General features: G+C 35.9%; 1 protein-coding gene across 5 annotated transcripts in view; it reads left to right on the top strand.

The window, feature by feature from the left end:
• Nucleotides 1-12864, top strand: part of SEC22A (SEC22 homolog A, vesicle trafficking protein) — an 88246-nt gene that overhangs the window by 62601 nt on the left and 12781 nt on the right. For 3 of the 5 annotated variants that reach the window (XM_032267717.1, XM_032267718.1, XM_032267716.1), the window contains exon 8: nucleotides 10531-11199. The exons of 1 other annotated variant lie outside the window; for it this stretch is intronic. In XM_032267717.1, coding sequence (XP_032123608.1) covers nucleotides 10531-10731 — 201 coding nt within the window. In that variant the 3' untranslated portion in view covers nucleotides 10732-11199. Of the gene's footprint in view, nucleotides 1-10530; nucleotides 11784-12864 lie in introns of those variants that run through there. One more of the 5 variants, XM_032267715.1, reaches the window with a different exon arrangement.

Genomic DNA, 12864 nt, shown 5'->3' with positions numbered 1-12864 from the left:
TTTGGCAGATTTTATGATGAATGACATTTCATGGGGGAAATGTGAAAACTTGTATTTATTAATGTCATATAGTGCTTTAATTTTACGAAATACTCTTGTATATATTTCCTATTTTAATTTCTATCATCCTGTCACAAAAGGGATAACATCTCATTTTTTTTTAATGAGAAAACTGAGGCAGTTTCAGTACTGTCCTGAGATCACATAATCAGAAAGCAGTAGAGTCAGGACTTAACTCTGAGCCTTCTGATTTTGAATATTGTGTTCTATCTACTATATCATGCTGTTTATAGGCAAAATTCCTAATTTGTGTAATTTTTATAATGTATTAAAGTTATAATTTTATAATGTATACAGATGATCTCATTTGATTTTTATCTAAAACAGTGAGGTATTAACTTTAAAATAATTTTATGAATAGTTATTCTTGTAAAATATAAGTTTTGGTTGCTTTATCTTAAGTAATTGTAAATACTTAGTGATAATGGTAGAATGTATTGAGCTCTTATTTTGTGTTAAGCCCTTTATATTCATTGTATCATTAAATCCACGCAAAAAGGAGAATACATACCATTATATCCTGCTCAGTGAGGTATAGACAGTTCTTATAGCTTGTTAGTGACTTGAACCCAGATTGTTGTGACTTGAGAGCACTTGACTACTAGGCTGTAGATAGGCACACCTCTGTTATATTTCTCAGAACAGCCTGAAGTAGTTCTGAGAGTTGCCTCATGGTAAAGCAGTGTCACTCAGGTCTTCTTTTACTTGAGAGAAGTAAACAAATTCATGCTTTAAAAAAGAAAAGCAGGAAACCAATTTCCTTCACATTGAAAGGCATGAAACTGCTTGCTTTCTAAATATGATGAACAGGGTGATAATAATGCTGTTTTATTCCCCACAGTGAAACTTAAGTAATTATGTTTTGCCATATAACATGCTCTGTCTCTAGTTATCAGGATATCTTTAAATTCCCTTTAGATCAGATCTGAAAAGCCATTGCTGCATGGTTTGTCACGTTGTTCTTCAGGATGCAGGTGTTTATGGAAGCCCAGAGCTCAACCACATAGGATTAATCTTGATATGGAATATTTCAAATAGGAAAGCAAAGGATCAGTGAAGAAACTGGAGATTATTCCTGCTCCCTCAATGTTTTACTTTGAAAACTTCAAACTTACAGAAAAGTTGCAAGACAAGTATACTTAGAGTCATCAATTGTTAACATCTTGCAACACCTCCCTTATCTCACTCCCTCTTTCTATGTGTGTACATACAGCGTGTATAAACAGACCATCCCTGACTTGGAACTTTTTTTACTTTATAATGATGTGAAAGTGATACACATTCAGTAGAAACTATGTTTCAGGTACTCATTCCGCCATTCTGGTTTTCAGCACACTATTCAATAAATTACATGAGACAGTGAGCATATTATAATAAAATAGACTTTGTATTAGATGATTTTGCCCAAATGTAGGCCAAAGTTAGTGTTCTAAGCATGTTTAAGGTAGCCTAGGGTAAGCTATGATGTTTGGTAGGTTAATTGTATTAAATGCATTTTTAACTTAAGATGTTTTCAACTTATACCAGGTTGTGAACCTATTGTAAGTCAAGGAGCTTCTGTAGTTATTTATAAAGTAAGTTTCAGACATGTATGTATGGGTAAAGCTGTTTTTCTAAGTAAACTTTTTATTTTGGGATAACTGTAGATTCATATGGAGTTGGAAGAGAGATCTTATGTACCCTTTACCTGCTTTTCCCCAATGTTACCATCTTGCAAAACTATATAAAACAGTATCACAACCAGAGTATTGATATCGATATAGTCAGGATAGAGAACATTCCTCTCACCACAGGGATCCCTCTTGTTGTCTTTTTTATAGCCACATCCACTTACTTCCTTAATCCCACCCCTCCTTGATCTCTGGCAATTACTAACACATTCTTCATGTCTATAATTTTCTCATTTTAAGGACATTATATAAATGGAATTATATAGCATATAATTGGCGTAGTTCAGGATGCCGTTAGAAAATACTGTAGATTGAGTGTCTTAAACAACAGACATTTCTTTTATTTTTTGTTACATTTTAGGTTTGGGGGTACATGTGAAGAACATGCAAGATTGTTGCATAGGTATACACATGGCAGTGTGATTTGCTGCCTTCCTCCCCTTCACCTATAACTGGCATTTCTCCCCATGCTATCTCTCCCCACCTCCCCACCCCCCTGTCCCTCCCCCATTTCCCCCCAACAGACCCCAGTGTGCAGTGCTCCCCTCCCTGTGTCCATGTGCTCTCATTGTTCAACACCCACCTGTGAGTGAGAACATGCGGTGTTTGATTTTCTGCTCTTGTGGCGATTCCTTAAGGACCTAGAAATAGAAATTCCATTTGACCCAGCAATCCCATTACTGGGTATATATCCAAAGGATTACAAATCGTTCTACTATAAGGACACATGCACACGAATGTTCATTGCAGCACTGATTACAATAGCAAAGACCTGGAACCAACCCAAATGCCCATCGGTGATAGACTGGACAGGGAAAATGTGGTACATATACACCATGGAATATTATGCAGTTCAATATAATATCGAACTCATCAAAAATGATTAGTTCGTGTCCTTTGTAGGGCCATGGATGAATCTGGAAACCATCATTCTCAGCAAACTGACACAAGAGCAGAAAACAGCAGACATTTCTATCTCACAGTTCTGGAATCTGGGAAGTCCAATGTCCAGATGCTGGCAGATCACATTCTTGCTGAGTGCCCTTTTCTGGGCTTGCAGAAGACTGCCTTCTCGGTATATCCTCACACAGAGAAAGTGCTGAGATCTCTTCCTCCTCTTATATGGTCATTGATTCCGTTATGGTGGCTCCACCCTCATGACTTTATCTGAGCCTAATTACTTCCTAAAGGCCCCAGCTCCTAATACCATCACATTGGGGATTAAGGACTTCAACATTTGAATTTAGAAAGGACACAAACATTTAGTCTGTAACAGTAACCTTTTGTAATAGCCATTTTTTTACTTAGCATAATTCTCTGGAGATTCAGTCAAGTTGTTGCATAATCAATTATTTGTTGCTTTGTATTGCTGAGTGGTATTCCATGATATGTGTTCAGCGTAATATTCAATGATTTGTTCCTTTTTGTTTTGTTTTGTTTTGTTTTTAAAGACAGGATCTTGCTCTGTCATCCAGGCTGGAATGCAGTTGTGCAATCATAGCCTTAGGCAATCAATCCTCCCACCTCGACTTCCCCAAAGCTCTAGGGTTACAGGTATGAGCCACAACATCCAGCTTCATTTACCTATTGAAGGATATCTGAGTTGTTTTAAAATTTTGGCTATTATAAAGCTACTATAAACATTTATGTGCAGGTTTTTGTGTGGATGTAAGTCTTCACTTCTTCGGGTTAAATGCCTAGGAGTACAATTGCCAGGTTATGTGGTAGTTGTATTAAGAAACTGAAAAACTGTTTTCCAGAGTAGCTGTGCCATTTTACATTCCTGCCAGCAATGTGTGAGTGATCTAGTTTCTCTGCATCCTCAACAGCATTTGGTACTGTCGGTTTTTTTAGCCACTCTGATAAGCATGTGGTGATAGCTCATTGTGGTTTTAACTTGCATTGTTTAACATGATGTTAAACATTGTTTCATGTATTTGTCATTTATATATTCAGTGAAATGTCTACATCTTTTGCTTCTTTTCTAATTGAATTATTTGTTTTTTCACTGTTTCTCTTAATGAGTGTTTTTTTTTAATATATACAATTAACCCTTTATATCTGTGGGTTCTGCATCCATGGATTAAACCAACCATGGATTGAAAATATTTAGAAAAAAATTGCATTTGTACTGACCATGTAGAGGCTTTTATTTCTTGTCATTCCCTAAAGAATATAGTATAACAGCATTTATAATGGATTAGGTATTGTAAGTAATCTGGAGATTATTTAAAATATACAGGAGAATGTGCATAATTTAAATGCAAGTACTGTGCCATTTTGTATCAGAGACTTGAGCATCCACAAATTTTGATACCTCGGGGAGGTCCTGAAACCAATCCCCTATGGATACTGAGGGACAACTATGCTAGATACTAGTCCGTTGTCAGAAAGGAAGTGTGCAGGTATCCTTTCCCAGGCTGTGTGTACGTGTGTTTTTTGTTGTTTTTTTTTTTAAGTTTCAGATCAGTCTATGTCTTGTCTTTGCATCCTCTTAACATGGTTTTTCACAGAACAAAAGTTTTTAATTTTGAAAAAGTTGAGTTGGTCAATTTTTCCTTTTATGGGTCATGCTTATGTTGGTCAAGTCTAAGAGCTCTTTGCCTAGCCTAAGTTTCTCTACTATGTTTTTTTCTAGACCTTTTTTTATTTTTATTTTTTATTTATTTAATTTTTTTTGTTGTTTTTGACATGGAGTTTCACTCTTGTTACCCAGGCTGGAGTGCAATGGCATGATCTCGGCTCACCACAACCTCCGCCTCCTGGGTTCAAGCAATTCTCCTGCCTCAGCCTCCTGAGTAGCTGGGACTACAGGCGCGTGCCACCATGCCCAGCCAATTTATTTTGTATTTTTAGTAGAGACAGGGTTTCACCGTTTTGACCAGGATGGTCTCTATCTCTTGACCTCGTGATCCACCTGCCTCAACCTCCCAAAGTGCTGGGATTATAGGCGTGAACCACCGCACCCAGCCTTTTTCTAGACCTTTTATTATGGTTTTATGTTTTACATTTATCCATTTTGAGCTACTTTTTGTATGAGATACGAGACTTAGATAGCTTAAATCAAGGTTCTTTTTTGCTTATATTACTCCAGCACCATTGCTGACTAATTGCTCCAGGACCATCTATGGCAAAGGCAATTCTTTTCCTCCATTAAATTGCTTTTGCTCCTTTGCAAAAAAAAAAAAAAAAAATCAGCTGGACATACTTGTGTGAGATTATTTCTGGGTTCTGTGTTTTTTTTTTTTTTTCCTTGTGTACCACATAGTCTTGATACTGTAGCAGTATAATAAATCATAAACTACATTTTCTTATTGTATAGCTATTCAAATTATGTTTCATGTTGAGTGAATTTATGGTAGTTTGTATTTTTTAAGGAAATGGTCCCTGTCATCTAAGTTATCAAATTTATGTGTTTAGAGTTGGTTGTAGTGTTCTCTTACTGGCCTTTTTATGTCTGCAGGTCTGTAGGGATATCCTTTTTCATTCCTGATAATGGTAATTTGCATCTTCTCTTTTTTTCTTTGTCAGTCTTACTTGTTAATTGTATTGATCTTTTCAAGAACCAGATTTTTGCTTTATTGTTTTTTTCCAGTTTCAATTTTATTGATTTCTGCTTTTACTTTTACTATATGCCTGTTTTGCATTTATTTTTTTTTTTCTAGGTTCTTGAAGTAGGAGCTTACATGATTGGTTTGAGAATTTTCTTTTTTATAATGTATGCACTAACTCTTAAAGATTTCCATCTTAGCCCTTCTTTACCTATATTCCATAAATTTTGATATGTTGTATTTTCATTTTCTGTTTCAATTTTTTAAAATTTCCTTAAGACTTCCTGTTTGACCTATGAATTAATTAGAATTACATTGTTTCACTTCTAAATGTTTAAAGATTTTCTTATCTTTCCATTACTGATTTCTAGTTTGATTTCATTGTGATCAGAGAACACACATTGTGTGATTTCATTTCTTTTAAATTTGTTGAGGTTTCTTTTATGGCTTCAAAATATGGTCTATCTTATTATATGTTTCATAGCCACTTGAACAGAATGTACATTCTGCTATTATTGAGTGAGCGTGTTCTATAAATGTTTAGATCATGTTGCTTGGTATTGTCAAGTTCTATGTTCTTGCTGATTTTCTGTCTAGTGTTACGCTAGTTGGCTAGAGAAGAGTACTGGATTATAGATTTTTCCATTTTGTACTTCAGTTCTATTTTGCCTCATACGTTTTGTAGCTATGTTGTTTGGTTCATACACATTTAGGATTGCCTGTGTCTTCTGGGTGAGTGGGCCATTTATCATTATATAATGTTTCCCTCTGTCCCTGGTTATTTTCTTTGCTTTGAAATATTTTGGTATTTATCTGATATCAATGTAGCCACTTTGCTTTCTTTTGATTACTGTTTATGTGATATATCCTCTTCCATCCTTTACTTTTAACTTTCCTATATTATATGAAGTGAGTTTCTGACAGTATAGAGTTGATTCATGTTTTTTAATCCACCCTGCCAATCTCTGTCTTTTCATTGCTGTATTTAAGTCATATATAGTTAACACATTATGAATATGTTAGGGCTTATTTTTAGTTTTGTTTTTCATTTTTCTGTGTTTTTTTTTTTTAATCTTCCTGTGGGTTACTTTAACATTTTTAAAGAATTCAATTTCAGTTTATCTGTAGTATTTTTGAGTATATCTCTTTGTATAGCTTTTTAGGTGTCAACATTTTAGTAATTCAAGACACCTCCCTAGATGTGTTTGTTTTTGCCCTCCCCCATTTATAATTGGCTCAGATATTTCCTCTACATATATTTAGAACCACATTACGCAGTGTTTTAATGATTTTTAACTATTAAACATAATTTAGAAAACTCGAGGAAAAAGAAAGCCTATTTGTATTTACCTATATTTTTGCATACCATGTCCTTTTTTCTTTCCCAATGTTTCAAGATTTCTTCTTTTTATTGTTTTCTATATAGAGAACTTCCTCTAACCATTCTTTTATGGTAGATTGGCTAGCAACAAATTCTCTTAATCTTTCAGCTGAGAAATGTTTTTATTTTCCTTTTATTCCTAAAGGATATTTTTGTTCAATACAGAATTCTGGATTTGGCAGCATTTTTTTTCTTTCAGCACTTGAGAAATATTCTTTTTTTCTGGCCTCTGTGATTTCTGATGAGAATCCCACTGTCTTGTTACTGATGAAAAATGTGTTGTCTTGTTACTGTCAGGTGAAGGTGGATGCCCAAAGTCCCAAGAGTTCTCCACCGATATCACAATAAGAGGGTAGAGGAGGGGCTCATTGCCATCTAGTGGGAATGAAAGTCCTGGCTTCTACCTGCCTTCTCTGAAACCATGCTGAAGTGTTAGAACATCTGCTTATAAGGTTCTAGGCTCTCTACTCAACATTTGATGGTATGGGTATGGGTGGGTCACAGGTTTTGTGTGTGTGTGTTTGGCTAGAGTATAATTGTTACTGTTTAAAAGTTTTCTGTCTTGCTAAGGTGCTCTTTCCTGGTCTTTTACTGAAGGGACAGCAAGATCTTATTGAGGGTTTTGTTGTTGTTGTTTGTTTTGATATGCATACATTGGCATTTCTAGTTGCCAGCTTCTCCAGCTCCAAGTCTGGCATATATGAAGCAAAAAAGAAAACTCGGAGAACCTACCACTGTGTCATTCCTTGGATCTCAAGATCCTCTATTTGTCTGCTTTTTCTTCACAGTTCAGTCTTCTTATGCTTATTTTACATAAACTGTCCAGTGTTTTTAGTTGTACTTAGTGGAAGAAATAGGGAAAAGTGTGTCTACTCCATCTTCCCACAAACAGAAGTCCCTGAGCAGTTGTTTTTAAAGTAAGTTACAGGCATCATGATATTTTACCTTAAAATACTTCATGATGTATCTTCCACAGACACAGACATTGGGCCAGGCATGGTGGCTCATGTCTATAATCCCAGCACTTTGGGAGGAAGAGGTGGGCGGATCACCTGAGGTCAGGAGTTCAAGACCAGCCTGGCCAACATGGTAAAACCCCGTCTCTACCAAAAATAACGAAAATTAGCTGGGTGTGGTGGCAGGTGCCTATAATCTCAGCTACTCGGGAGGCCGAGGCATGAGAATTGCTGTAACCCAGGAGGCAGAGGTTGTAGTGAGCCAAGATCGCACCTTTGTACTTCAGCCTGGACAAGAGCAAAACTCTGTCTCAAAACAAACAGCAACAAAAAAAAAAAAAACCCACAGACTTCTTTCTACATAGCTAGGACTTCATAGCACATCTAAGACTATAACATTGATACAATATTATCTTAATATAAGATACCTATTCAGATTATTTCAGTTGTCTACAAAATGTTTTTTGTGGCTATATTTCCCCTGATCCAGGATTATGCGTTCCATTTGGATGTCATGTATCTTTTGATCTATGATACAGTCTCCCAGCCTTTTTGTTGTTGTTCTGTTTTATATTGGTTTTGTCTTTCATAACATTGAGTTTTTTTAAGAGTTTGGGCAAGTACCATATAAAATGACCCACAATCTAGATTAGTCCGTTACTCCTGATGTGCATACCATGTCAGGTTATGGTTAAATATTCTAATTTAAAAGGATTGAGGTTAAATATTCTGGCAACAGTGCTATGTAGTATAATATGTTGACTATCTGTCATTGCATCAGTCATAAGTTTGATCATTTGGTTAAGATGGTGTCTACCAGATCTCCATTGCAAAGGTATCTTTTTCTTCTTTGTAATTAATAAGTAATATGTGGGGTAGAGACCATTATTTTAAAAGCCCTGGAAAACCATGAATTAAATATGCATATTTTTTAATTACCAGAAAAGCTAGCTTATTTTTACAGTAGGATTCCAAGCAATAAATACAGTTAGAAAAATGGAAATACAAAATCGCCATTAAGCAAACACCACAGTAATCATTGTTGCGGGCGAGAATTATTAATGGATACAAAAATTAGTGGGCAAAAGTGTGATGAGATAAGATATTCACATAATCTCAATTCCCTGTCCCCAAGACACTTAATAATTGTAAAGGAAATAGATCCCACCTTATTAAATGATCTAATTTAACATCATCAGTAATAACACATATTGCGTATCACCTCTGTGGTATTCTTGCCAAAATTGCGTAACCTCATTTCAAACTTGACAAAACGTCAGACACATCCAAGTTGAACATTCCTACAACATAACGGATTAATACTCTTCAAGACTGTCAAGGGCATGAAAAATTAAAAAAAAAAAAAAAAAAAAAAAGGAAGAGCTGTTACAGATTGAAATAGGCATGACAACTAATGCAATGCAGAATCCCAGATTAGATTCTGGACCAGAAAAAGGACCCTAGTGGGACAGTTGGCAAAATCTGAATAAAGTCTGTAGATTAGCTAAGAGTATTGAATCAATGTTAATTTCTTGGTTTGATGATTATTCTATGATTACATAAGAGGATAATGAGGGGACAGGGTGAAAAGTATATAGGAACTTTTTAAGCATCTTTAAGTCTAAAATTATTCCAAAAGAAAAAGCTATATTTTTTCTATTTTTTCAAACTTTTATGATGAAAATTACTGATAAAATAAATACTTCCAATTCATTTTGCTTGGATAGCAGCCTTCTTTTTAAGTAAACAAAGTCCAAATTTGTGGAAGAACTAAACATGTTTAACAGAACATTTCCACATTCTTTCTGTATTATAACAGACACTGGAATGTCCTTCCCATTCTGAAGCATGGATACAGTTCACAGAGAGACCTGGGCTTCTCTCTTTAGACTTTGTGATACCTATATTTACCAGGTTATGAATTTTAGACATGACAGTTCACTCAACACATTGAGCACTTATTATGTCCCAGGCACTGCTCTGGGCACTAGAGATAAACGAGTAAATAACAGTAAAAAAAAAAATCTCACGCCTCATGAATCTTAGATTCTATTGAAAGCCTATGAATGACAAAATAAGCACATTTCTCAAGTATGTTTATAGTATGTTATGGAGAAAAAGCAGTAAAGGGTGAATGCCAAGATGGGCAGGGGTGGTACAGGGGAGCACTTTCTTTACTATTTTATCTAAAATAGCACCCACTATCATTCCCTATCCCTTTTCCTGCTTTCTCTCTTTCAAGATATAACTATTTGATATTATATATTTAAAATATATTTATAATTCTTCCCCATTAAAATTTAATCTCTGTGCGAACAAGGGCTTTGTTTTACCCACTACCGAAGAACAATGCCTGACTTGTAGCAGGCCCTCAATAAATATTTGTTGAATGAATTCTTCCTCAAATGTTCAGTCAGATGCTGTACCTAGCATAGTTCCTTGTACTCACTCAATGGGGGACTAGTAAAATTTGGTGGATTTCATTAATACTCAGACTCAGGTTCTATAAGAGCCCATTTTGTAGAATAGCTTGTATGTGCTTTTTGTAGTTTTCTGGGTGAGAATGAAACCCCTGCAGACCCTGGGAATGCTTCTTAGTTGCCTGTCACCATGGGGAATTTCCCCAGCCTGTTTGCAAGGGAGTCATTTCATTGTACTTCCATTTAAAATATGATACAAAATGCTTTTCTTTTGAAAAATGAAAAACATAAGAGGAAAAGTCTTTCCCTTTCAAACTGTGGAACTTTCATAGCTGAATGTCTTAGTTATATGCTACATTATCTTATCCCTAGATAAAAAATACTCTTATCCATTCTTATAGTTTACTCTCTGGCCTGTTACAATTTTATATTAGAAACATCTGTTTCTTTTCCTGTAACTTTAATCATCTTTCATTTTTATATTTTGAACAGTGTTATTTGCTTGTCTACTACACCGGCTGGCGGAATGTCAAATCTTTTTTGACTTTTGGCTTAATCTGTCTATGCAACATGTATCTCTATGAACTGCGCAACCTCTGGCAGCTTTTCTTTCACGTGACTGTGGGAGCATTTGTTACGCTACAGATCTGGCTAAGGCAAGCCCAGGGCAAGGCTCCCGACTATGATGTCTGACACCATCCTTCAGATCTATTGCTTTGGCTTCAGGGAGAAAAGGAGGGAACATACCATAACTGCCACTGTGATGAAGAAGCTCTTCCTCACAGAGGAGAAGCTCTGCTTTGTTTCTCTCCAACTTTCCTTTTTTAAAATCAGCCTGGTATGCCTGTGAGCATGGAAGACTTGCTAGGAAAAGTCCTGTCAGAAGAATGTTGGCCATGAGATTATCATTCAGAGAGAGGAGATTTCTCTCTTCAAGGCCATAACAATGGAAGAAGAGTCATCTGCCATTGGAAGACTTGGCCAGCAGTTCTGAATTCTTCCTGAAGAGTTCAAAAAATAGATGTTGTACCTGCTGTGACGACCAGGCAGGAGGAACTCTACAACCTGCGTTTGCCTTTGTGAGGCATCAGTATAGACCAAATAAAACGCTGCAGAAATTGGAAAGTTTGTTTTTTAAATAAATGACTGTGATAAATATCAGATTATTTGCACATTTATAGTAAACTTTATAGTACACTTTATAAACTAAGAGTTTATAAAGTCCAAGATGGTGTGAAATCGGTTTTTACTTTTATATCTTTGCTTGAATCTTAACTCTGGAAATCACCTGATACAGAAGAAGGCTGTGATGAGCTCATCTCTGGAACATCGCAAGTATTGAAAATACAGTAATGTATGTTTCCTTTTTAATCCACATTTGTTGTTTCTTTTGAAATTACGTCTCAAAAATATGACTCTGACTATAGCCATCGTTTCCCAAACTTCAGTTTCTTGAGTACTACTTGTATTACTATTTTCTTAATATTTATCTTTTAAATTTTAAAGTTTTTTAAAAAATGAATCCTACTCCAAGTGGAAAACAAGTATCAGTTTGCCATAAATAAAAGGTAACCACAAAATAAATAAGATGAACACAGAAAATGTTTTTCAGTTCTAGCTAGAAACTAATGCCTAGAAATGTTCTGAATCTGAGGCTCGCTCTTTGTGGCAGTAAGGATGTTACCAGCACTGGCGTGAGGTGCTGTCTCTGGAATAATCAGAGGGAAACTGTAAAGGGAATGACATTCTCACTGTGATTCAGCATTATTTTATGTTGTGCATCACTTAAAGACATCTTGTGTGCCACCAGTGGTATGGGTCCTGCACTATGGAAATACTTGACTGTACTAAGAATCAGAAGGTGGCTTTCCTAGCAACTCATTATTTTATGGCTTTGAGGAATTAAGCCCCTAGTATCTGAGAGAACTTACTTGCTTTTTGATAATGTTTTAAAGATTGTTTAAGCAGTTAAGAATTAACAATATAGGAAGTACAGTTTGATTCCATTAGCAAAATCTTTGTCATGGTTTTAGAAGCCATCTTCAAGAATGATTTTCCTTTGTTTAAAATATTTCAAACAAGGAATTCATAGGATACTGAAATTTGATATCATACAGAAAAACAGTAGATCCCATTACATTGTAATTGTTGTTACTGGGCTCATTTATTAAGTAAAAGAAATAGTCCAGAGGATAAAGTTGGTGAACTGTCTTGTTTGTGTGAACCAGTATTTGTGGATCTGTCTAGAACTGTAAAATCTTGGTTAACTAGAAACTTAGTTGGCACTCTCCTTTTAGAAGAATGAGGTAAAAGGAAGACAATAAGCTTATGATATCAGGGATTCATGTAAAACTAGAAACTATAGTTTGCTCCAGTTTTCTGCCCTAATAAGCCTGCTCCAAAATTATGCATATTCTGAGAGATACCCCAAGGCATCACAAGATCCTAAATCACCAAAACACCATGTGTTGGGCATTTTGTAGCCTGGAAAACGAAGTGGTTCCACTTAGAAAGTTTTTCAGGCCAGGCACGGTGGCTCACGCCTGTAATCCCAGCCCTTTGGGAGGCAGAGGCAGGTGGATCACTTGAGATCAGGAGTTTGAGAACCAGCCTGGCCAACATGGTAAAACCTCATCTCTACTAAAAATACAAACATTAGCTGGGCATGGTGGCGTGTGCCTTTACTCCCAGCTACTCAAGAGGCTCAGGTAGGAGAATCGTTTGAACCTGGGAGGTGGAGATAGCAGTGAGCCCAGATCACACCACTGCATTCCAGCCTGGCCGACAGAGTGAGACTGTCTCAAAAAAAAAAAAAAAAAAAAAATA

The sequence above is a fragment of the Sapajus apella genome, unplaced genomic scaffold (assembly GCF_009761245.1).
Source record: "Sapajus apella isolate SASKATOON/1434 unplaced genomic scaffold, GSC_monkey_1.0 scaffold171, whole genome shotgun sequence".
NCBI lineage: Eukaryota > Metazoa > Chordata > Mammalia > Primates > Cebidae > Sapajus > Sapajus apella.
The sequence above is the reverse complement of the archived record's forward strand: the minus strand, read 5'-3'. Positions and strand labels throughout refer to the sequence as shown.